General features: G+C 47.8%; 1 protein-coding gene across 1 annotated transcript; it reads right to left on the bottom strand.

Moving 5' to 3' along the window:
• On the bottom strand, positions 1-23,829 carry PPM1G (protein phosphatase, Mg2+/Mn2+ dependent 1G). Its single transcript, XM_073624729.1, has 10 exons — positions 23,623-23,829; positions 17,959-18,028; positions 17,713-17,798; positions 15,425-15,557; positions 14,900-15,324; positions 13,053-13,214; positions 3,288-3,522; positions 2,919-3,048; positions 2,735-2,837; positions 1-610 (listed from the first exon to the last, which is right to left on the bottom strand). The coding sequence occupies exons 1-10, from the start codon at positions 23,731-23,733 to the stop codon at positions 437-439; spliced, it is 1,629 nt and encodes a 542-aa protein (XP_073480830.1). The 5' UTR covers positions 23,734-23,829; the 3' UTR covers positions 1-436.
• Between the last annotated feature and the right edge of the window lie 3,016 nt (positions 23,830-26,845).

Genomic DNA, 26,845 nt, shown 5'->3' with positions numbered 1-26,845 from the left:
CCTTATTAACCATTTAATGCCAGTGCCACAGGACTTGCTACGCCGCCATCATTCAAGAGTTCCACCCACAGCCATCCGGGTTCATACTGGCCGACTTAATCGCCCAACCGGCGCCAGATTGATTCAGGAGACACAGGTTTATAAAAAGGCATGTTAAAATTCATCCACAGGTTCCAGGGCCAGCGGGAGGGGGATCATGGAATGATTACAAAATTATACACAAATTGATAGCGAGCCCCCCCATTTCCCTCCCCAATCCAACTCCCAACCCCCCCTCCCCAACATGAGCACCATTTGGCCCAGACCCAACATCGAAACACATTTGTACAGCGGCCTTCAGAACCAACTCTAAAAAAAAAAAAAAAAAATTAAGGGACAAATACTCGTAAAAGTCTGTAGAGCGTTCAAAGTCCAATGAGGGCGCCGCAGCGTCCTGCTAATCCCTCTTCGCCTTCTTATTACTGTCGCTGCAGTCCGCGCTGCCCATCTCCCCGTCCTCCAGTTTCCTCTTGCTGGGGCAGAAGGGCTTGAAGCGCACAATGATGCAGGTCATGTTGTCGCAGCCTGTACCATCTCCGGAGGTGTCAGGAGCCAAGCACTGGTCCAAGAGCTGTCAAGAGGGGGGAAAAAAAAAAGAAGTCATGTCCACTATTGGCATCCCTTATTCACAGCGGCGAAGAGTGCCGCAAAGGCACTCATCAAAGTGGCAAAAAAGACTAACCACTCTCCCTCCCCCTTAATACCTTCATACTAACCTCTACCGCTATGCCTGCAGACTGATGTATCCCCCTCCATCCTAACCACTCTTGCCCCCAAACCGCATACTTCTATACAACCCATCCCACATCGCCATAGTTTCCCATACCGACCCCCTTCCATCAGCCCCTCCGCCTCCACACCGACCCCCTTCCATCAGCCCCTCCGCCTCCACACCGACCCCCTTCCATCAGCCCCTCCGCCTCCACACCGACCCCCTTCCATCAGCCCCTCCGCCTCCACACCGACCCCCTTCCATCAGCCCCTCCGCCTCCACACCGACCCCCTTCCATCAGCCCCTCCGCCTCCACACCGACCCCCTTCCATCAGCCCCTCCGCCTCCACACCGACCCCCTTCCATCAGCCCCTCCGCCTCCACACCGACCCGATTCCATCAGCCCCTCCGCCTCCACACCGACCCCCTTCCATCAGCCCCTCCGCCTCCACACCGACCCCCTTCCATCAGCCCCTCCGCCTCCACACCGACCCCCTTCCATCAGCCCCTCCGCCTCCACACCGACCCCCTTCCATCAGCCCCTCCGCCTCCACACCGACCCCCTTCCATCAGCCCCTCCGCCTCCACACCGACCCCCTTCCATCAGCCCCTCCGCCTCCACACCGACCCCCTTCCATTTATTTATTATTTATTTATTTCAGGTACTTATATAGCGCTGTCAATTTACGCAGCGCTTTACATATACATTATACATTCACATCAGTCCCTACACCCTCAAGGAGCTTACAATCTAAGGTCCCTAACTCACATTCATACATACTAGGGTCAATTTAGACAGGATCCAATTAACCTACCAGCATGTCTTTGGAGTGTGGGAGGAAACCGGAGTACCCGGAGGAAACCCACGCAGACACAGGGAGAACATGCAAACTCCAGGCAGGTAGTGTCGTGGTCGGGATTCGAACCAGCGACCCTTCTTACTGCTAGGCGAGAGTGCTACCCACTACACCACTGTGCCGCCCGTCCGCCTCCACACCGACCCCCTTCCATCAGCCCCTCCGCCTCCACACCGACCCCCTTCCATCAGCCCCTCCGCCTCCACACCGACCCCCTTCCATCAGCCCCTGCGCCTCCACACCGACCCCCTTCCATCAGCCCCTCCGTCTCCACACCGACCCCCTTCCATCAGCCCCTCCGCCTCCACACCGACCCCCTTCCATCAACCCCTCCGCCTCCACACCGACCCCCTTCCATCAGCCCCTGCGCCTCCACACCGACCCCCTTCCATCAACCCCTCCGCCTCCACACCGACCCCCTTCCATCAGCCCCTGCGCCTCCATACCGACCCCCTTCCATCAGCCCCTCCGTCTCCATACCGACCCCTTTCCATCAACCCCTCTGCCTCCATAGTCTACCATCCCTCGCCATCCTGACCCTTCCTCTCTTCATTCTAACCCTCACCCACCCATATGCCTTTTTAGTTTAGCATATTTCTCCATCCCTATAGCAACATACTGACCCCTCCATCATCCCTATACCTCTAAAGTGACCCATTCTATTACACACACCCCCCATCCCCTTCATAGATCTCTTCCTTACCACTATCCCCCCCCCACTCTATTATTCCACCATACTGCCCTTCCCCCTACCTTTTTATACCGCCACCCCAACTAGAGGTCTCCAGTCTCAAATCTCCTTCACATAATGTTCCTGTCCCCCCAAAGCCCAATACAGTCTCACTCAACACCAGCCAGACACCAGATACCTCATATCGCCCCACCAGCCTGTGAAAACTGGGGCACTGGGCACCTCATACCTCCCTCAAAATATATTGCAGCTAAGTAACAAAATGTCTGAGTACAAAGACCAAACCAAAAAGTAGTGTTAGCTGACTGCAGACAGAACTTGCGGACACTATTTGGTCTCAGGAGGGGAGAAGATTGCACTCCTCCAGAAAAAGGAATTGGTGCAGTTTAGTACCGTTATTGTAGGAGCAAAGTGTTGTGTCATGTTGTCACTCACCTCCTCCACTATGGATGACAGGCAGACAGGGTCCCCAGACTGTTCCTGCTGTTTAAGCTTGTCATGAACAAAATCCACCACTTCCTGGCTGCTCATCACATTCCTGGAAGAGAAAAGACACATTAGACCCCTGCCGGCCACTACTGCAGTGTATTGTGGGGCGAGGAGTGGATGGACACCTTACCAGATGCCGTCACAGGCTATGACCATGAAGTCATTATCCTCGTTCAGTGTCAGCACTTTAAGGTCAGGCAGAGCTGAGATCATCTGCTCCTCTGGTGGAAGGTTCTTGTTCCTCTTGTAGAAGTGATCGCCTAGGGGAGAAAGAACCACATCAAACATCAGAATGCATACAGAAGTCAGCAGGGAGCCTCCGGGCCCTCCCACATACAACAGTAAGCTGGGGACACCCCTCCACACAAACATCAGCAGAGAGCACCACCGCCCAAGCGCAGAGGAATGAACATGGAACACCATGAGCCATGCCTGTATACAGCCCCACTGAGCACTTTCAGACACCAGTACTATTAGCAGCACTCCTGCCAGTCCTTACCAATGGCCCGGGAGAGATTGAGTCCTCCATTCACTCTGCCATCCATGGTCACTTTGCCCCCTGCGTTCTTGATTCGGGCCAGCTCCACCTCATCCTCTGGTTTGTGGTCATAAGACATGTCCACCGCTTTACCACCCTCCGATACCACGCAGCGCGAGTCCCCAGCATTGGCAACAATCAGCTGTTTTCCTCTGATCAGAGCTACGACTGCTGTGGTCCCGCTGTCCGAACCAGGCTGGGGAGTAAAGAAAACCAGGTTATCACAGAGCTAAGAATTGATGTCCACCATAAATCACTCGCCAAACAGGTACAGTCATACCTAACCCAACAGGAGGGACCTGCAGACAGACGGGGATAGTAATGCTCAGAGATAACAGAAGGAAAGTAAACCTTACCATGACAAAAAAAAAAAAAAAAAAAAAAACAAAAAAAAAAAAAAAACAAACCACAAACTACACTCAAGATAGAGACTAATAGAGAACATCTCCAGATACAGATTCTCCAACCCTACCAGACAAGTATACAACTCATTAAAAAGGACACGAAAAAGTCACTCAGTATCTTGACATTGGGGTGTCTCTTAGCTAGTATTGGGTGCCATCTATGGCTGAAACAACTGATTATGAAATTAAGCGATTACCATTTTCATAATCGATTAATCGGCCAGTAACATAATGGGGTAAAAAAAAAAAAAAAAAAAAAAAAAAAAAAAAAAAAAAAACAAACACTAAAATGAGCCCTTTATAGTAGAAAAAAATTAGAGCAAATAATCGCTACTGTAAATATTACTTTCACAGTTCTACAGAAAAAAAATTAACCCCTTATAGTAGTGATTATCTGCTTTTTTTGCACTATAATAAAAAGGGATAATTTTAGTTTTAACCCCATTATGTTACTAAACGTCTTAGACCTGGTTCACATCTATGTGTTTTTTGGTGCTTTTTGCAGAAACGCACTACAGTTCAATTACATGGTTTCCTATGGGACACGTTCACATCTATGCTTTTTTTCAGCCGCTGCATATTTGGAAAGGGTCAGGGATTTTTTTTTTGCTTTTTTTTTTTGTTAAATACAAAACGGTGCTTTTTTTGATTCAATATACTTCAATGGAGAGGCTGCAAAAAGGAAAAAAAGCAAAAAAAAAAAAAAAAACGCAACTCGCAGCAAAATCACGTGCGCAAGAATCAAAATGCACAGCAAAAAGCACTGCAGAAACACATCAATAGCAAACTGCATAGGTGTGTACTGAGCCTTATGCTGGCCACACCGATCAATTTTCAGATGAGAATATTCAGACCAAAAATCTTTGTACATTCGCCGAATGAAAGAATGGTCGACAATTTCCGTTTTTAAAATGAATGGAATTTCTGAACAAAAACCACATACACTGTCTGAAAATTCCTTTGACCAAGAAGTTTATTATTTCCAAATTTTCCCGTCACTGTGGTTGAAAATGAACGTCAATTTGACCCCACTAACGATTAGAAAATTGAACGAACGTTCTTAAAATGACATTTTTTTTTTTGAATGAAGACATTGGTTTGTTTTTTTAAATAAAAAAAATTTGATCCGAGTCTGATATTTACCAGATTCAGTAGATCTATCCTCTAATAGTATATCTTTTCTGTCTGTTATGCTCAGAGTGGATTAGATATTTTGCTCTCTAACCATATCGTTGGTTATTTATATTTACCACTGCATAGAGATATTGAAGAATAAATTGTTTTTTTTTTTAAACTTTACATATTAACTAAATTATACACCACACTAAGGTTATTAACAGATTAATCGAAACAATAGATCGGTCAACTAATCGATTATGAGAATTATTGTTAGTTGCAGCCCTAGTGCTATCCTTGTCTGGTAGGGGGGTCTCTGCATTTTTGGGTAGTAGAATTAGGGTGTCATTTGGCTGGTACCAGGTACTGTCCTTGTCTGCTAAGGTTGAAGGATTATCTTTAGGCATTATCTTGACAGTCTTACTAGACAAGGACAGCACCCGATATCAGCCAAATGACACCAACAATACCCCAAGATACTGAGAGACCCTATAACTCTTCCAGACAAAGACAACCAGATAAAGCACCCCAGAAATGTCAAGATACTGAAAAGGGACATCTCCAGAGAAGGTCTCTAACCATACCAAGGATACAACCCATAATGTGGAATAAAAAGAGGACACAGGCCTTAGCATCGTGACATTGTTGGGGTGGCCATTTAGCAGATATTGAGCGTTATCCTTGTCTGGTGGAGTTATAGGAGTCTATCTGGTCAACCCTACAAGACAAGAATAGCCCCTAAAATGGATGTGAACACAATTCATGAAATTTGACGTAGGCACATATCTGTAGCGTTTTCTTCTCTCTCTGCAAAGCCCCAAGTCCCGCGTCTTTCTGCTACTCTGTTCTATTACCAGCATAACTCCTGACAAGTTCTGACCACATGAGATAAATCCAGCCTGAAATGTGTGTCGGGTGGGTGCTTAAAATATATTGGCAGAGAGCTGGCCTATTCACAGCACATTCCTTCTTTCGCCTATGTGGAGAGGTGGTGAGTGCCTTTCCACCAATAAGCTGTCAGAGTCTATGCCAAGACTCCCCTCCCACTGCTGAACAGGAAGAAAGAATAAATAATTCACATGATGTGCACTGTCTAAAGAATATAGCAAGCTGAAGACAGCAGATACACATGAAAAACTTATGTAAGGAGATTGGTCTCATCTCTAATTTCCTAATTTTATCATCTTCCTCTCTGAAACATGCACTCTTTACCGCTCCTCCTTTTCACAATTGCTGCCTCTCTCCTCAAACTCTCTTTTCTACATCCCTCTGCTCCACCCCACAACCTGTACATATCACCCTCACTTCTCCCCTCCCCCTATTACTGCACTCATCACCTCTTTCTAACTCTAAGCCCATAACATACCTCCCAGAAGCATGTCCCCTCATACAAATCATATTCTCATATTACCTCCCTCACTCTTCTGCTTCTCCTAATCGCTGGAGATATTTCCCCAAACCCTGGGCCCACTTTATTTAACTGTGCTCAACACACCCATCACCCTACACCCTCTGGCAGTAGTCGCAATCTACACAATCTAGTCTCCATTCCTCTTCTTGCCAACACCAGCCTCACTCTCTCCTGCGCCCTCTGGAACGCCCGCTCTGTCTGCAACAAACTCACTGCTGTTCATGACCTCTTTGTCACTAATTCCTTTAATCTACTTGCTCTCACAGAAACCTGGCTCCACGAATATGACACCCCTTCTCCTGCTTCCCTCTCCCAGGGTGGCCTTCACTGGACTCACTCCCCCAGGCCTAATGGACGCAAGGGAGGTGGAGTGGGATTCCTCCTATCCCCCCAGAGCACCTTCCAGGTTATTCACCCTCCTCCCTCTTTTTCACTCTCATCATTCGAAGCCCACTGTATACGTCTATTCTCTCCCACTTCCCTAAGAATTGCTGTGATCTACCGGCCCCCTGGACCATTATCGACTTTCCTTGATGAGTTTTCTGCCTGGCTACCCTACTTTCTCTCTTCGGAAATTCCCACAATCCTTCTCGGTGATTTCAACATCCCTGCTAATACAAACATTCCTGCTACTTCTAAACTTCTTAGTCTAACCTCTTCATTTGACCTGAAGCAATGGGTACAGGCTTCTACTCACTCTGATGGCAACACCCTTGACCTTGTATTCTCCTACCTATGCACTCCATGCAACTTCTCAAACAATCCTTTTCCTCTCTCCGACCACCACCTTATTAGTTTCTCTCTCCCCCTGTCTTCCACCACCTTTCCCTCCAATCGCCTAACCGTCACCCGTAGAAACTTTCGCAACTTCAACTCCTCTCTCCTCTACTCTGCTACCGACCACCTCTATGACAAAATCTCCCCCCTGTCCTGCCCCAACCAAGCCATATCCATCTACAATAAATCTCTGTCCTCCACCCTGGACAAGCTCGCTCCCCTCACTACACGCAGAATCAGGCCTCGACCCCTACAACCCTGGCAAACAGATGACACTAAAATTCTCAAAAAACGTAGTCGCGCTCTTGAGCGTCTGTGGCACAAGACTAAGTCTCTCAAAGACTTCAACCAATACAAATCTGCCCTCCAAAAATACTATTCTTTCCTCCACACTGCCAAGCAAACCTATTTTACAACTCTTATTAATACCTTCTCATCCAATCCCCATAAACTCTTCTCTACCTTCAACTCTCTTTGTCCTCCACCGCCTCCCCCCACTGATTTACTCACTGCCCAGGAAATCGCTAATCACTTCAAAAACAAGATTGATACAATCCGTGATGAAATCTCCACTCTACAGGTATCTCCCCCAGCTAAGACCCCATGTCAACAGATACAACTGACACTCCCCCTATTCAAATCTACTACTCCAGACGAAGTTGCTAAACTCCTTTCTATCGCCCACCTAACTACCTGTCCCCTGGACCCTGTTCCCTCTCAAATGCTACGGTCACCCTCTGACCCCATCCTACATTCTCTAACACACATCTTCAATCTCTCCCTCACCTCTGGCGTCTTCCCCGATGCTCTAAAACACGCACTGGTCACTCCCATACTCAAAAAACCATCCTTGGACCCTACCAATCTTAACAACCTACGCCCTATCTCCTTGCTCCCCTTTTCCTCTAAACTCCTTGAACGCCTGGTTTACAACCAACTGAGTGACCACCTCATTAAAAACAACCTTCTTGATCCCCTTCAATCTGGATTTCGCCCTCAACACTCTACAGAAACTGCTCTTTTAAAACTCACAAATGACCTACTAACTGCAAAAACCAACGGACACTATTCTGTACTCCTACTTCTGGATCTTTCAGCTGCCTTTGACACGGTTGACCACCCCCTCCTCCTCAAAAAACTTCACTCCATCGGTCTCCGTGACTGTGCTCTTCAGTGGCTCTCATCCTACCTATCCCAACGCACCTTCAGTGTCACTTACAATTCTACTTCCTCCACTCCTCTTCCCTTCTCTGTCGGGGTCCCCCAAGGTTCTGTTCTTGGACCTCTTTTATTTTCAATCTACACCTCTTCCCTGGGTCAGCTGATAGCCTCTCATGGCTTTCAATATCATTTCTATGCTGATGACACACAAATCTATCTCTCCACCCCTCAACTCACTCCATCAGTCTCCTCACGCATCACTAACTTACTAACAGACATATCTGTATGGATGTCACACCACTTCCTCAAACTCAACTTGTCCAAAACCGAGCTTATAATATTTCCTCCCCCACGTGCCTCTTCCCCGACTTCTCTGTGAAGAGCAATGGCAAAACCATCCACCCGTCCCCACATGTCAGGGTGCTAGGTGTTATCCTAGATTCTGAACTCTCCTTTCAGCCCCACATCCAATCACTTTCCAAAGCTTGCCGCCTCAACCTCCGCAACATCTCTAAACTACGTCCCTTTCTAACCAGTGAAACTACAAAGCTCCTGATTCACTCCCTGGTTATCTCTCGCCTCGACTACTGCAACTCCCTCCTCATTGGCTTACCTTTAAATAGACTATCCCCCCTTCAGTCCATCATGAATGCTGCTGCCAGACTCATCCACCTTACAAACCGATCAGTGTCTGCTACCCCTCTCTGCCAATCCCTCCATTGGCTGCCACTCGCCCAACGAATTAAATTCAAAATACTAACAATAAGTTACAAAGCCATCCACAACTGTGCCCCCAGCTACATCACTAACCTAGTCTCAAAATACCAACCTAAACGCCATCTCCGTTCCTCCCAAGATCTCCTGCTCTCTAGCTCCCTCATCACCTCCTCCCATATCCGCCTCCAGGACTTCTCCCGAGACTCGCCCATCCTCTGGAATTCCCTACCCCAATCTGTCAGACTGTCTCCAAATTTATCCACTTTTAGGCGATCCCTGAAGACTTTCCTCTTCAGAGAAGCCTATCCTGCCTCCATCTAACAACTGCATTATTTTCTCCATTAGCTCATCCCCCACAGCTATTACCCTTTTGTATAACTTGACCCTCCCTCCTAGATTGTAAGCTCTAACGAGCAGGGCCCTCTGATTCCTCCTGTATTGAATTGTATTGTACTTGTACTGTCTGCCCTAATGTTGTTGTAAAGCGCTGCGTAAACTGTCGGCGCTATATAAATCCTGTATAATAATAATAATAATAATAATAATAATAATCTCTATCATCTGAGGCTGTTCACTTCACTGGGTATATGTGAGGGTTTACACCCACAATAATACAAGCTAAATAAAACCCCCAATAATAAATCCCTAAAACACTACTAAAAGATTAGACCAGATATCGGGCATTAAAATGGACACCCCAATAATGTCAAGATACTGAGAGCAACATCTCCAGAGTGTGTGCACCTGACACCAGCTAAATAAAGCCCCAATAATACTGAGAAACCCCTAAAACTACCAAAGATAAGGCCAGGCATTAAATGACACCAAAATGATGTAAAGACACTGGAGGGGAACATCATTCAGAAAGTCTTCAGCCTTACCAGACAAGGATATGACCAGTTACCAGACATAAAATGACACCAATAATGTCAAGATAAAATACTGAGAGGAACATCTTCAGACCAACCCTACTAGATAAAAGATATGATCCAAACCAGATCATAAAAAGGAAACCCAGGCAACATAAAAGCCTCATCATCTTGACATTGTTGGGGTTGCTAACCTTGTCTTGTGGAGTTATAGCAGTCTATCCTGTCAACCCTACAAGACAATAGCACCGAATACCTCCTAAAAAAAAAAAAACTCCAAAAATGCCAAGATACTGAGAGACCCCTAAAACTTTACCAAAGATAAAACCAGCTACCAGGAATTAAATGACACTTCAATAATGTATCCAACCCTACTAGACAAGGACTTGACCAGTTACCAGACCAAAAATTTAAATTCCCATAATGTCAAGATACCGAGAGGAAAGTTTCCAACCATACCAAAGATACAACCCATACCAGGGAATAGGACACCCAGGCAACGTAAAAGCCTCAGTATCTTGACATTATCGGGGTGTCATTTATTGCCTGGTATCATTCTTTGGTAGAGTTTTACCACCACCTAAATAAATCCCTAATACCAAGATACTGAGACCATAAACGCCAAAGATAAGACCAGATATCAGACATTAAATGACACCCCAATAATGTCAAGGTTACTAAAACAAGCATCATCAGAGATACTCCAACCCTATTAGACAAGGATGTGACCATTTACTAGACATTAAATGGACAGCATAATGTCAAGATACTAAGAGGAAGATCTCCAGAATAAGTTTCCAACCCTACCAAAGATACAACCCAAACCAGGTATTAAAAGAACATATCCTTAATTGGTAGGGTTGTCAAGATACTGAGACTCCTATAGCACCCAATAACACAACCCCAACAATGTCAAGATACTTAGAGGCGCCTGATGGGGTTGCCATTTAGCTGATATTGGGCACTTTCCTCATCTGGTGGGGCTATGCGAGTCTCAGTATCTTGACAACCCTACCACAAAACAATAGCACTAAAATACCAGCCGAATAAAACCCCAATGCCAAGATACCCTTAAAACTCTACCAAAAGATAAAGAACAGACACCAGTCATTAAAGGAAACCCCCAATAAAGTCAAGATACTGAGAGGAACATCTCTAGAAACGGTCTCCAAACCTACCAGACAAGGCTATGGCAAGTTACCAGACATTAAGAGACCCCAATAATGTCCAGATACTAAGAGGAACACTTCCAGAGTCTCCCATTCTACTAGACCGGGAAATAAAAACAGTACTGTTAAAATGACACCCCAATTATGCCAAGATATGGAAAGACTCCTATCCTACAGCCCTGGTGGAACCATTTCTGAAGTCGGAGCAACTTGTGAAGTGTTAGTTAAAAGGTGGCTCTCATGGGAAACACTGAATTTGACATGCAATACAACTTGGGGTCTCACAAGCTGGATCCCATGTCACAGCAATGTGAACCGAGCCTTAGACCAGATAACAGATAATAAAGGATGTGCCACTGAATGCTAAGATAATCATACTATCAAGGCAACAACCCAATACCAGGCACTGCATGAAACCACCAACCCGATACCAGGCATTGACCTTTTCTCTGCCAGAGCTGTTTTTGCATTTCTCGCACATGTTTAAAAAAATAAAATAATCACTTTAGCCCTGAAGATTACATAAAACCCCCAAATATATCATTTTTTGAAAGCAGACACTCTAGAGCAGCGATGGTGAACCCATGGCACGCATGCCACAGCTGGCAAGCAAAACCCTCTCTCTGTGGGCATGTGAACTATTTTGAGCACCTCTTCATTAGGTGGACAAAGCGCACAGTGTGCCGACTCAGATCGGCAGGTAGGGCAGCCAATTACCTCCCTCGGCCGGGGAATGAACAGCCAATCGAATGGCGCGGGAGGAGAAGTGGGCCTTTGTTTGCCCGGGGAGGGGGGGGAGCCCAGAGAGAAGTCAGAGCTGCTGGTGATGAGCCGTGCCACGTGACTCTGTTCTGTGCTATGTTGATAGAAGGAGAGGGGTGTGTGGGTAGAGGGAGCATGACGGGGGGAGTGGGTGGTATGATGGAGAGGAAAGTGTGGCATGAGCTCCATGGAAGGGTGTGATGCATAGTGAGGTGGTGTGCTATGAGTTACATGACGATGTGTGATGTATAGCTCACTGATGTGATGTGGTTGGACAACAGAGGTGTGAGCTGTAGGCTGATACAGAATACGTACTAGAAGTTTACAGTGTGATGGCCATGGGCTGCATGTTGATACTTTGAAATAATTTGGTTTGTGCTGCAGTTTGGGCACTCGGGCTCAAAAAGGTTTGCTATTACTACCCTAAAGAATAAAACGGTGGTAGTTCCCAATTTTTTATGATGCATGAATATTTGTGCAAAGGTCTAAGCTCTAGAACATCCAAAATTTTGGTAAAAAAAAAATAAAAATTTTACACTAAAAAGTTAATGGCCATTTGCCACTGCAATTTGTAATTGCAATATTGTAATTACTTTGCACAGAGTATGGGAGTGTGAGAAGTGCCTGCTGCTGATATCAGGTGATAGAGAGCATCGATTCGCTGTAGGTTGCACGCAAGGGTGTTTGATTGTTTAGTAAGTCAACCCTCATGGGTCCAAAAGACCCCCGATGTCACCTGTCCCCCCCCCAATGACTAGTGCAGATCGCAATACTTACCTGGAGGTGACCTTTAAAAGATGTCCAAAACGATTACCCAAACCAAGGCGGACTATGGATGTCCAACTATGACCCAATTTGGGCGCCCACGTAAATGTGATAATACCGCCACCCCCACCTTCAATCCCTGCTGTCCAGCTGTTGGCAGAATCAGGAGCAGAACACACCAGCCAGCTGTCATTTGGGTATTCACGAGTGGAGTAAAAAGGAGGAAAGCTGAAAGTGAAGTATAACCAGCCCATACAGAGCCCCCTTACATCTTTATTACCAAGGAACACCATTCAGGCGAATATACCAGCCAGGTCTTCTCATCCATGGTGGTGGTACGGTTCAGCGAGAGTCACGTGACCAGAAGGTGCAGCCCACACCCTGAGGCCTTGTGGTGAGCGTTCAAGCTGTGTTGCATTTGTTGAAAATTTGCTCTTCAGCACTCAATCTCAACTCCAGCCCCCTTGTTTGAGTGCTACAAACTGCAGCAGAAGGCGAAAACTCCATCACACCGGCTACCAAAAGCCTCTGGACCTTCAAACTGACCAAACCTCCGCCCTTTAACATGCACCTACCTCTTCCTTCCCATCCATTCCTGGGAGCATCCCCTCTTCCTCCTCCTCTTCCTCTTCTTCTTCCTCCTCCTCCTCCTCCTCATCTTCATCCTCCACCTCCTCGCTATCCTCTTCTTCCTCGTTCTCTGCCTCCTCACTGCTGTAATCCTCCTCGCTGCCCTCCTGGAAGAGAAGACATCAAGTGTATTGTATATCATACATGAGCAGATGGTACCGAACCCCCACCCCTCACACGTCCCCTCGTCCCGTGGTAGAGAGTCCCACCATGACACAAAAAGGGTGACCACGTCTGCAGGAGGCCAATACAGCTGGCCATGGACCGGAGAACATGGAAAACGTAAAGGTCAACTTCAGTAAATATTCAGACTCCTGATATGTGAAGAGGGCCAGTCACCTCCTGCATTATGGGAGGGGAGGCAGCCAATCATACACAGGCAAGCAGTCCCCTGTAACACTAACACCATGCTGAAGTTAAACGTTTGTGCCAATCAAAAGCTGCGCTTTTTTCGCCAGAATTTTTTTTTTTTACCTCCCCATTTGGGACAACGTTGTCATCAGGACAGGAAGTGGTGGTGGGGGGGGGGGTTGTATGGTGTTTGCTTGGACACATCCTTAAATTTAACACCCCACCCCCCCCCCCACCAAGGCTTGGTGATTAATGCCATAGCACTGGGGTTGTCAATTCTGCCAGATGACATTCTGAGCTTCAGATCTCTCCAAGTCCCCAACCAGTGACAAGCCCCCTAAAAAAGGGACCCCAAACCAGTGACATGCCCCCTAAAAAAGGGACCCCCACAACCAGTGACATGCCCCCTAAAAAAGGGACCCCCACAACCAGTGACATGCCCCCTAAAAAAGGGACCCCCACAACCAGTGCCATGCCCCCAAAAAGGGACCCCCACAACCAGTGCCATGCCCCCAAAAAGGGACCCCCACAACCAGCGCCATGCCCCCAAAAAGGGACCCCCACAACCAGCGCCATGCCCCCAAAAAGGGACCCCCACAACCAGTGCCATGCCCCCAAAAAGGGACCCCCACAACCAGTGCCATGCCCCCAAAAAGGGACCCCCACAACCAGTGCCATGCCCCCAAAAAGGGACCCCCACAACCAGTGCCATGCCCCCAAAAAGGGACCCCCACAACCAGTGCCATGCCCCCAAAAAGGGACCCCCACAACCAGTGCCATGGCCCCAAAAAGGGACCCCCACAACCAGTGACAAGCCACCAAAAGAGACCTCGCCCCCAGCCAGTGACAAGCCCCCCAAAAAAGGACCCCAACCAGTGACAAGCCACCATAAAAGGGACCCCAACCAGTGACAAGCCGCCATAAAAGGGACCCCAACCAGTGACAAGCCGCCAAACTGAGCCCCACCACCAGTGGTGGGCTGCCAAAAGGGACCCACATGCACATACAGCCTTTGTAGGAACTAGGTGGCACCCATCAAAGCATTCTGACATTTGCATAACTCCTCCCAAGAGCCCGCCCACTGCTTGCATCAGAGGAGAGAGCTCTTTGAAGGAGTACTGAGATGGTTTCAGAAAGCCATGTACAACTCCCTGCTGGCCCCTCCCATCAGCCATGATCTGCCTGCATTGCATAGAGAAGCACAGAGAAACAACGATGACATCACTGGGTCTAAAATAAAAGGTATGTAATGAAAAACAAAAAGGGTTTTATTTTATTCAATATTTTTAGGTGGAGGGAGGAACCTTCACAGGCTTGCCAGTGTAAATATTTGCCAATGTCTGCAGGCAGTTCAATGAACCTGTACACAGTTATGCCAAAGGTACAAAACAAGTCTACCAACATGTGCCATGGAGAAGTACAGCAGGCAGCCATCACTTACCTCACTCTCCTCCTCGTCCTCTTCTGCCCCAGACTCTTCACTGTCCTCGAAGAACTTGGACTTGTCGGTGCTCTGGGGCTGGGCAGAGGCGGAGGAGCAGGATGGGCCAGCCTCTCCGGTGGAGGAGGACACGGCCTCCTCTCCCTTCTTAGAGGAGCTCCCCGAGGCTGCACTGCTGCCCCCTACAGCTCCATCCGAGGATGAGGAGATCCCAGAGGAGGTGTCCTTCTTGCCGTTCTTGCACTGCTCCTCAGAGTCCAGCTCTCCGTTCATGCTGGCCTCCTTTGCCGGCTCCTCAGGATCTTTCTTATCGGCGCACTTATTATTACGAGTCCCCTTCCCACAATTCTGCCCATAACGGGTAAGCAGCTCCTCTATAGTCATGGTGGCTTCCTCGTGTAACAGAACTGCCTCCTCATTGTCCACTGAAATAGAAGAGCGACGATAGACGGGAGTTACAAAGAGGCCTCCTAAATAGAATCCCACCAATGCTTCCAATCACATTAAGTCTATCCAGACACTTACCGTCATCCTCATCTGCCACCTTATTCTTATCATCATGGTCATGGATGGGCCGTCCGGCCATCTGGGCCAGTTCCTTGATCACGTCATCCTGCGTCAGCTTCTCATCGATGGCGAGGAAGGCGTCTTCTAGAGCCTAGCAAAAGGACGACAAGTGTTACCCCAGGCTTAGGGCTATGTGGTATCACTTGCAAGTACCCCCCGATCCACCACAATATATCCAGGATATGGCCTCTCACTTCTGGCAACCCCCTTATGCTTCCCAGTATCTCCAGAGTGCAGACCTCAAACCCCTCTCTGGGATACACTACTCTAAATGGTCCTTTTCCCTCCTCCCAGTCCTCATGTCCAGGATACAGCCTCCTCACCCCCAAAGCCTCCCTAATATATCTCTGTGGATAAACCTTTTCCAATATCTCCAGAATATGGACCCTCAAACCCCCACCCAACATCTGAGATACACCCCAACACATGGCCCTTTTCTCCTCCCCAGCCCCCCAATCTCCATGCCCCCGTCTTGAAAATATGGTCCATTACTTGCACCCCCCCCCCCCCCATTATCTCTAGTATGTGGTTCCTCAAAACCCCCTCACCCAACATCTCTGGGAACCATCCTAATACACAGCCCTCCAACATCTCAACCCCCTTACCCCCCCCACCCACCATCTCTAGGACTCACCAACACTCAGCCTCTCTCTCCTCCCCATCATATCCAGAATACAGTCCTTCAAACAACATTACAGCAATTCTGCCAATCCAGAATAGGGCTTCTTGCCCCGAATGCCTCTCCAATATCTCTGGAATGTAGCCCTCCCAACATCTCAGGGATACACTCCAACACAGGATCCTTCTCCCCTCATCTCCATGCCCCCACCTTGAGGATACAGTCCATTACTCCCAACCCCATTGTAATATTTCCAGAATACATCCCTTCAAACCTCCCACCCAACATATCTGGGATATACCCCAACGCAGGGCAGTTCTCACCTTCCCGTCATATCCAAGAAAGGGCCCTCACCCCCAACCTTTATCCAGTACATCGCTTCACAGACCTTCTCATCTCCTTCATGCCCCCCTTTCCAAGATATGATTCCTCATTTCCAAACCCTTAATATCTCCAGAATATGGCCCCTTGGAATTTATTCATTCCTTCCCCCCCAAAACCAACATCTTTGAGACAACACAACATAGCCCTTTTCTCCCACGCCCATTTCCATGATATAGTCCCTCACTCCCAACTACCCCACCATCCCAAACATCGCCAGGATACAGCTCCTCACTCCCAACCACTCTCCAATAACTCTAGAATGTTGCCCCGCAAAATCCCAGCTCCCCCAACATCTCTGGGATACACCCCTTCTCTACGCCCCCTATTCAAACCCCCATCTTCAAGTTATGCCCCATTATTCACGACCCCCACCCACATCTCTATGGTGCAGTTGCCTCAAACCTTCCACCCAACATCTGAGACAATCCAATACGCAGCCCTTCTCTCCCAGACCCATTTCCAGGTTACGGCCCCTTACTCATCCTAAATAGCACCTTGATATGGTCCCTCACTCACCCTCTCCCAATATCTCCAGAATATGGCACCTCAAACCCCCCACATCTCTGGGATACACCCAAACACATGGCCCCTCTCCCCCCCATCTCTATGCTATGGCCCTTCACTACCAACCAGCCTCCAATATCTCTAGAATGCAGCCCCTTAGACCCCCCACCCAACATCTTTGGGATACACTCCAACACACTACCCTCCTCTCTAACGAGCAGAGCTCCCTCCTGTATTGATTTGTATTGTAAGTGTACTGTCTGCCCTCATGTTGTACAGTGCTGCACAAACTGTTGGGGCTATATAAATCCTGAATAATATCCGAGATATACCCCCTAACCCCCAATATCTCTAGAATACCGCTCCTCAACCCCCCTCCAATCCAACATATCTGAGATCCACCTCAACACACAGCCCTTCTCGCCTTCCCTCAAACTCTAAGATATGGCCCGTCAATGACAACCCCCCCATATCTCTGGCACGCGGCCCTTTTCCTAAACAACATCTCCAGGATACAACCCAACTGGTCCCCCTTCCCCACATCTCCAGGGCCCCTCTTTTCCCACTGAGGGGGCCCTGCCCCCCCTCCCCAAACATCTACAGGACATTCTCTCCCCCCTCAAAATCTATGGGACATGGCCCCTTTGCCCCCTGACATCTATGGGACACCAGCCAGTCTTGACATCTCTCCCTCCTGACACATCTGAGGGACATGTCCCCTCCCAATGTGGAGACCGACCTTCTGTAATTTTCCCTCCTTGTAGGCTTTCTGATCCTTGATGATGTCAGGTAGGTACTTGGCACAGTATAGAGCCACCTCCTCCCCTGGAATAGAGAGAACAGAGAATACAGCACATACATGCCAGAAGCATAGAAGGGTCAGCATTGGTTGGGGGGGGGGGGGGGAACAACAGACTGCTGACCCCATACCAGAAGAGGAAGGGTAGGTTTGCCATTACTAACCCTTGGAGAATAGAATACTGACCTCCGTGTCCATCATAAACGGAAAACATGGCCGTCTCCCCGTCCAGCTCTGGGATGCAGTTGTGGGCGTCCTGCAGAGAGAAGAGAGAGAAGCTGAACAATTCCTTCCTGTAATCAGAATAAAGAGGGTACCATTGAGGGGTACAAATAACGTACTGCCGGGGGGGGGGGGGGGGGGGTTGGGGTGTTTATTTGTGTAAAGGGTTCATAGCCTGCGAGGCCGGTGGGGTATTGGTGACGGGGGTCCAGGTGAGGGTATACAATGTGAATGAGGGGTTATAGGGAGGGGTACCCCCCAACATTCATCTCTGCATGACAAAAGTAGTAAGAGAGTATGAATGTGGGGAGGGGGAGATACGGGGTCCATACCCTGGTGGGGGAAAGGGGGGAGGGGTGAGGTTTAGTAGTGATGTAGGCAAGTAGTGTGCGCTGTTCCACCCCTCCCCCAGTCCCCTTTGATGGAGTAAGTGAGGGGGCTATAAATAATGAAAGGGGGTATACCAAGTAGGAGAAAGAGCTAAGTGCATATAGGTGGGTGATGGGGGGGGGGGGGAGATGGGATATAGGTGGGTGATATACACCGCAAAAAAAAAAAAAACACACAAATTAACCACTTCAATACCGGGCACTTATACACCTTCCTGCCCAGGCCAATTTTCAGCTTTCAGCGCTGTCGCAATTTGAATGACAATTGCGCAGTCATGCCACACTGTACCCAAACAAGTTTTTTTATCATTTTGTTCCCACAAATAGAGCTTTCTTTTGGTGGTATTTGATCACCTCTGCGGTTATTTTTTGCGCAACAAATAAAAAAAGACCGAAAATTTTGAAAAACAACAAGTCTTTCTTTGTTTCTGTTAAAATTTTTTGTAAATAAGTACGTTTTCTTCTTCAATGACGGGCACTGATATGGCGGCACTGACAGGCACTCATAGGCGGCACTGGTAAGCGGCACCGATGGGCACTCATAGGCGGCACTGATAGGTGGCACTGGTATGCGGCACCGATGGGCACTGCTGTTTGCACTGATGCCCCTAAGGGTGGCATTGCTGGGCATCACTGCAACATAATGGTGCCAATCAGTGCCCATTTGTGGGCACAGATTGCGCACATGTGGATGGCCATGGGGTACATACCTGGCCATCCACATGTTGCCCCTTCCCTGGTGGTCCTAGTGGCGATCCCTGGTGGTCCAGTGTGGTGATCTGAGGGGGGGGCTGCGCTGATAAACAATCAGCGCAGACCCCCCCCTGTCAGGAGAGCCGCCGATCGGCTCTCCTCTACTTGCGTCTGTCAGACACGAGTGAGGAAGAGCCGATCAACGGCTCTTCCTATTGACATCGTGATGAGCCGTGATTGGACACGGCTGATCACGTGGTAAAGAGCCTCCGCCGGAGGCTCTTTACCAAGATCGGTGTGTCAGACTGACACACCGATCCACTGATCGCCGCGATGCGCGCCCCTGCGGCGGCATGTTATCCTGCTGGACGTCATATGACGCCCAGTCAGGATAACTGAACTACCGCCCGGCCATCATCTGCTATGGGCCGGGTGGGAAGTGGTTAAAAGGAACACTTTTTAATCAATCAATTCAATTAATCTCTTCGGATATTGATCTGGTCAGTTAAGTAGCAGAAGGGGTTGTTAAATTCATTGAGAGCCCTTGCACACTGGGGCGGTTTGCAGGTGCTATTGCGCTAATAATAGCGCCTGCAAACCGACCCGAAAGTGCTGCTGCTTTCATTCCAGTGTGAATGCCCCGAGGGCTTTCACACTGGAGCGATGCGCTGGCAGGACGGTAAAAAAAGTCCTGCCAGCAGCATCTTCGGAGTGGTGAAGGAGCGGTGTGTATACCGCTCCTTTACCGCTCCTGCCCATTGAAATCAATGGGACGGCGCGGCTATACCGCCGGCAAAGCGCCTCTGCAGAAGCGCTTTACGGTCGTATTTAACCCTTTCTCGGCCGCTAGCGGGGGGTAAAACCGCCCTGCTAGCGGCCGCATACCGACGGTAAAACGCCGCTAATAATAGCGGCGTTTTACCGCCGACGCCGCCCCCCCGCCCCAGTGTGCAAGGGCTCTAAAGCAGCTGAAACTGATTAACAGGTGCAGTAGATGGGCAACGAGACAACCTCCAAAACAGGAATGGTTTTACAGGTGACATTTTTTTTCCCTACTCATCTTTTCTGACTGTTTTTCACTAGTTTTGCATTAGGCTAGGGTCAGTGTCACTACTGGTAGTATGAGGCGATACCTGGACCCTATAGAGGTTGTACAGGCAGTCCAACTCCTCCAGGATGGATCATCAATACTTGGCATTGGCAGAAGGTTTGCTGTGTCTCCCAGCACAGTCTCAAGAGCTAAGAGGAGATTCCAGGAGACAGGCAGTTACTTGAGATCTGGACAGGGCCGGTGAAGGTCTTTAACCCATCAGTAGGGCCAGTATCTGCTCCTTTGTTCGAGGAGGAACACACACATTGAAACTTGAAGCAGATGGGCTACAGCGGAAGACCACACCGGGTACCACTCCTGTCAGCTAAGAACAGGAAACTGAGGCTACAATTCACACAGAATCACTGAAATTGGACAATAGAAGGAAAAATGTTTCCTGGTCTGATGAGTCTTGATTTCAGCTGCAACATTCAGATGGTGGGGTCAGAATTTGGTGTAAACAGCATGAAAGCATGGATCCATCCTGCCTTGTATCAATGGTTCAGGCTGGTGGTGGTGTAATGGTGGGGGGGATATTTTCTTGGCACACTTTGGGCCTCTTAGTACTAATTGATCATCGTATAAACACCATGACCTCCCTGAGTATTGTTGCTGACCATGTCCATCCCTTTATGACTACAGTGTCCCCATCTTCTGATGGCTCCTTCCAGCAGAATAATGCACCATGTCACAAAGCTCCAATCATCTCACCACTGGACAATGAGGTCCCTGTACTCCAATGTCCTCCACACTCACCACATCACATCCAATAGAGCACCTCTGGGATGTGGTGGAACGGGAGATTCACATCATGGATGTGCAGAGGACAAATCTGCAGCAACTGCGTGATGTGATGTCACTATGGAGCAAAATCTCTGAGGAACGTTTCCAGCAACTTGTTGTGTCTATTCCACCAAGAATGAAGGAAAAATAGGGGGTCCAACCCGGGACTAGCAAGGGGGACCTAATAAAGTGGCGGGTGAGTGTGTGTGTGTGTGTATATATATACATACATACACACACACACACACACACACACACACACACACACACACACAGGTAGGGGGTGGGTGGTGATAGAGAATATATATATATATATAGTAGGTATGTAGATAATGGGTGGTATATACACACAGGTAGGTGGCATGCATGTATATAAGGGTGGGTGAGTGGGGGATATATGTGGTATATACAGGTAGGTAGCTGGGGGGGGGGATGGTATGGACAGGTAGGTAGATGGGGGAGAGGGTGGTATACACAGGTAGGTAGGTCAGTGGAATATATGGGTAGGTATGCGGGCAGGGAGAGGGATGGTATAGACAGGTAAGTGGTATATACAGAAGTAGATGGGGGGGGGATGGTATAAACAAATAGGTGGGGGAGGGGTGAGTGGTTGATTATACAGGTAGGTAGATGGGATGTGGATGGTATAGACAGGTAGGTGGAATATACAGGTAGGAGGATGGTAGACAGGTAGGTGGTATATACACACACGTAGATGGGGTGGGGGGTTGTTGTTCATACAGGTAGGTAGATGGGGGGGGATGGTACAGACAGGTAGGTGGGTGGAATATACAGGTAGGCGGGGAGGGGGATGGAACAGACAGGTAGGTGGGTGGAATATACAGGTAGGCGGGGAGGGGGATGGTACAGACAGGTAGGTGGGTGGAATATACAGGTAGGCGGGGAGGGGGATGGTACAGACAGGTAGGTGGGTGGAATATACAGGTAGGCGGGGAGGGGGATGGTACAGACAGGTAGGTGGGTGGAATATACAGGTAGGCGGGGAGGGGGATGGTACAGACAGGTAGGTGGGTGGAATATACAGGTAGGTGGGTGGAATATACAGGTAGGCGGGGAGGGGGATGGTACAGACAGGTAGGTGGGTGGAATATACAGGTAGGCGGGGAAGGGGATGGTACAGACAGGTAGGTGGGTGGAATATACAGGTAGGCGGGGAGGGGGATGGTACAGACAGGTAGGTGGGTGGAATATACAGGTAGGCGGGGAGGGGGATGGTACAGACAGGTAGGTGGGTGGAATATACAGGTAGGCGGGGAGGGGGATGGTACAGACAGGTAGGTGGGTGGAATATACAGGTAGGCGGGGAGGGGGATGGTACAGACAGGTAGGTGGGTGGAATATACAGGTAGGCGGGGAGGGGGATGGTACAGACAGGTAGGTGGGTGGAATATACAGGTAGGCGGGGAGGGGGATGGTACAGACAGGTAGGTGGGTGGAATATACAGGTAGGCGGGGAAGGGGATGGTATAGACAGGTAGGTGGGTGGAATATACAGGTAGGCGGGGAGGGGGATGGTACAGACAGGTAGGCGGGGAGGGGGATGGTATAGACAGGTAGGTGGGTGGAATATACAGGTAGGCGGGGAGGGGGATGGTACAGACAGGTAGGTGGGTGGAATATACAGGTAGGCGGGGAGGGGGATGGTACAGACAGGTAGGTGGGTGGAATATACAGGTAGGCGGGGAAGGGGATGGTATAGACAGGTAGGTGGGTGGAATATACAGGTAGGCGGGGAAGGGGATGGTATAGACAGGTAGGTGGGTGGAATATACAGGTAGGCGGGGAGGGGGATGGTATAGACAGGTAGGTGGGTGGAATATACAGGTAGGCGGGGAGGGGGATGGTACAGACAGGTAGGTGGGTGGAATATACAGGTAGGCGGGGAAGGGGATGGTATAGACAGGTAGGTGGGTGGAATATACAGGTAGGCGGGGAGGGGGATGGTACAGACAGGTAGGTGGGTGGAATATACAGGTAGGCGGGGAAGGGGATGGTACAGAGAGGTAGGTGGGTGGAATATACAGGTAGGCGGGGAGGGGGATGGTACAGACAGGTAGGTGGGTGGAATATACAGGTAGGCGGGGAAGGGGATGGTATAGACAGGTAGGTGGGTGGAATATACAGGTAGGCGGGGAGGGGGATGGTACAGACAGGTAGGTGGGTGGAATATACAGGTAGGCGGGGAAGGGGATGGTACAGAGAGGTAGGTGGGTGGAATATACAGGTAGGCGGGGAGGGGGATGGTACAGACAGGTAGGTGGGTGGAATATACAGGTAGGCGGGGAGGGGGATGGCACAGACAGGTAGGCGGGGAGGGGGATGGTACAGACAGGTAGGCGGGTGGAATATACAGGTAGGTGGGTGGAATATACAGGTAGGCGGGGAGGGGGATGGTGCAGACAGGTAGGTGGGTGGAATATACAGGTAGGCGGGGAGGGGGATGGTACAGACAGGTAGGTGGGTGGAATATACAGGTAGGCGGGGAGGGGGATGGTACAGACAGGTAGGTGGGTGGAATATACAGGTAGGCGGGGAGGGGGATGGTATAGACAGGTAGGCGGGGAGGGGGATGGTATAGACAGGTAGGCGGGTGGTACATATAGGTAGGTAGGCGGGAGGGAGGGAAGATGGGGGGGATGGGTGGTCACTCACCTCCATGGACACCCTCCAGCCCTGCATGGCGGAGTAGCCGTAGCTGACGCCCCCGCTGCCCCCCTCCCCGGAGCTCTTGGCGGTGTTGGGTTGGGACAGGTAGGCTCCCATCTCTGGACACGTGCGGGCTGTGTGCGGCTCCCGGCTCTCTAATACAGCGGACCGGAAGCGGAAGTGGCGGGAGGAAAGAAAAGCCGGAGGGACACGTGACCGAGGGAGGCGGGGCGCAGCCGCCGTGCCTGATGTGGGCAGGGGAGAACCGTTTGTCACATACGACATTGCCCTCTACAAACATGGCGGAATGAAGTCCCTGCGGTCACCCCCCTCCGTACAGCTCACTGACAACCCCGCCTTTACCTTAGACAGGTCTTACCTCTCTGTGGTGGCTCATCCCCGGCGGACTGCGTTCCCATAGCGACCAGAGCTCTGTTCTTTTTTAGTTATCATACTCTGTACCCTGTACCCCAACATATTATACCCCAATATATATAATATACACCCCCTGTACCCCAACATATTATACCCCAATATATATATACTATACACCCCCTGTACCCCAACATATTATACCCCAATATATATAATATTCACCCTGTACCCCAACATATTATACCCCCATATATATATACTATACACCCCCTGTACCCCAACATATTATACCCCAATATATATAATATTCACCCTGTACCCCAACATATTATACCCCCATATATATATAATATACACCCCCTGTACCCCAACATATTATACCCCAATATATATATAATATACACCCCCTGTACACCAACATATTATACCCCAATATATATATAATATACACCCCCTGTACACCAACATATTATACCCCAATATATATAATATTCACCCCCTGTACCCCACCATATTATACCCCCATATATAATATTCACCCCCTGTACCCCAACATATTATACCCCAATATATATATAATATACACCCCCTGTACACCAACATATTATACCCCCATATATAATATTCACCCCCTGTACCCCAACATATTATACCCCAATATATATATAATATACACCCCCTGTACACCAACATATTATACCCCAATATATATAATATACACCCTGTACCCCAACATATTATACCCCAATATATATAATATTCACCCCCTGTACCCCAACATATTATACCCCCATATATAATATTCACCCCCTGTACCCCAACATATTATACCCCAATATATATATAATATACACCCCCTGTACACCAACATATTATACCCCAATATATATAATATACACCCTGTACCCCAACATATTATACCCCAATATATATAATATACACCCTGTACCCCAACATATTATACCCCAATATATATAATATTCACCCCCTGTACCCCAACATATTATACTCCAATATATATAATATTCACCCCCTGTACCCCAACATATTATACCCCAATATATATAATATTCACCCCCTGTACCCCAACATATTATACCCCCAATATATATAATATTCACCCCCTGTACCCCAACATATTATACCCCCATATATAATATTCACCCCCTGTACCCCAACATATTATACCCCAATATATATATACTATACACCCCCTGTACCCCAACATATTATACCCCAATATATATATAATATACACCCCCTGTACCCCAACATATTATACCCCAATATATATATAATATACACCCTGTACCCCAACATATTATACCCCCATATATATATATATACTATACACCCCCTGTACCCCAACATATTATACCCCAATATATATATAATATACACCCCCTGTACACTAACATATTATACCCCAATATATATAATATACACCCCCTCTACCCCAACATATTATACCCCCATATATATATATATAATATACACCCCCTGTACCCCAACATATTATACCCCCATATATATAATATTCACCCCCTGTACCCCAACATATTATACCCCAATATATATAATATTCACCCCCTGTACCCCAACATATTATACCCCCATATATATAATATACACCCTGTACCCCAACATATTATATCCCAATATATATAATATTCACCCCCTGTACCCCAACATATTATACCCCCATATATATAATATACACCCTGTACCCCAACATTTTACACCCCAATATATATAATATACACCCCATGTACCCTATTTTATACCCCAATAATATATATATATATATATATATAAAATATACACCCTAAAAACGAACATATTACACCCCGATATATATAATATTCACCCCTGTACCCTATTTTATACCCCCATAAATATATCTCATATACACCCTGTACCCAGACATTTTACACCCCAATAAATATAATATACACCCCCTGTACCCTATTTTATACCTAAAAAAAAAATATATATATATATATATATATATATATATATATAATATACAATATATAAGAGAGAAGAACCGGCAACTCCAAAGTCCTTGATGCAAAATTTTATTGGCTACATATGAGCATTAAAAAGCAGCTGACTCCTTTCAGTGTGAGCCTTAGTCATATATAATATATACCCCAGTAGGCCATTATACCCTACGTACCCCAATATACATAATATACCTCTATACCTCTTTACCTCTTTATATATATAGTACCCCAATATACATCTGGCCTGTGCATACAATATACCCCCTGTATTCCAACGTACCCCAATATACATATGTACCCTAAAATATTATACTCCTCTGACCTATATTAAGTGTACCCCAATATACCCTGTACCCCAACATATTATAACCCCTGTACTCCAATATACATAATAACATATTATACTCTTGTGACCTATATATAGTGTACCCCAATATACAATATAACGCCTGTTTATACCCTATATACAATATACCCCCTGTACTACAACATACCTCAATATACCCTGTACCCCAACATATTATACCCCCTGTATGCCAATGTACCCCAATATACATGACATACTGTACCCTAACATTATATACTCCCGTGACCTATATATAGTGTACCCCAATATATAACATACCGCCTTTGCATATTCCTATATACAATATACCCCCTGTACCCCAACATATAACCCCTGTCTGCCAACCTACCCCAATATACATAATACCCAACAGATTATACTCCCGTGACCTATACAGTGCCTTGAAAAAGTATTCATACCCCTTGAAATTTTCCACATTTTGTCATGTTACAACCAAAAACCTAAATGTATTTTATTGGGATTTTATGTGATAGACCAACAC

Source organism: Aquarana catesbeiana, linkage group LG04, assembly GCF_042186555.1.
Source record: "Aquarana catesbeiana isolate 2022-GZ linkage group LG04, ASM4218655v1, whole genome shotgun sequence".
Taxonomy (NCBI): Eukaryota; Metazoa; Chordata; class Amphibia; order Anura; family Ranidae; genus Aquarana; species Aquarana catesbeiana.
This window is presented reverse-complemented; position numbering and strand designations above follow the sequence as displayed.

Excerpts from the sequence above, each read along its gene's own strand:
- PPM1G (XM_073624729.1), bottom strand. The coding sequence starts at position 23,733 with ATGGGAGCCTACCTGTCCCAACCCAACACCGCCAAGAGCTCCGGGGAG. Across the intron at positions 15,325-15,424 it reads GGTGGCAGATGAGGATGACG|TGGACAATGAGGAGGCAGTT; the intron begins GTAAGTGTCTGG and ends CTTCTATTTCAG. Across the intron at positions 611-2,734 it reads TGTCATCCATAGTGGAGGAG|CTCTTGGACCAGTGCTTGGC; the intron begins GTGAGTGACAAC and ends CCCTCTTGACAG.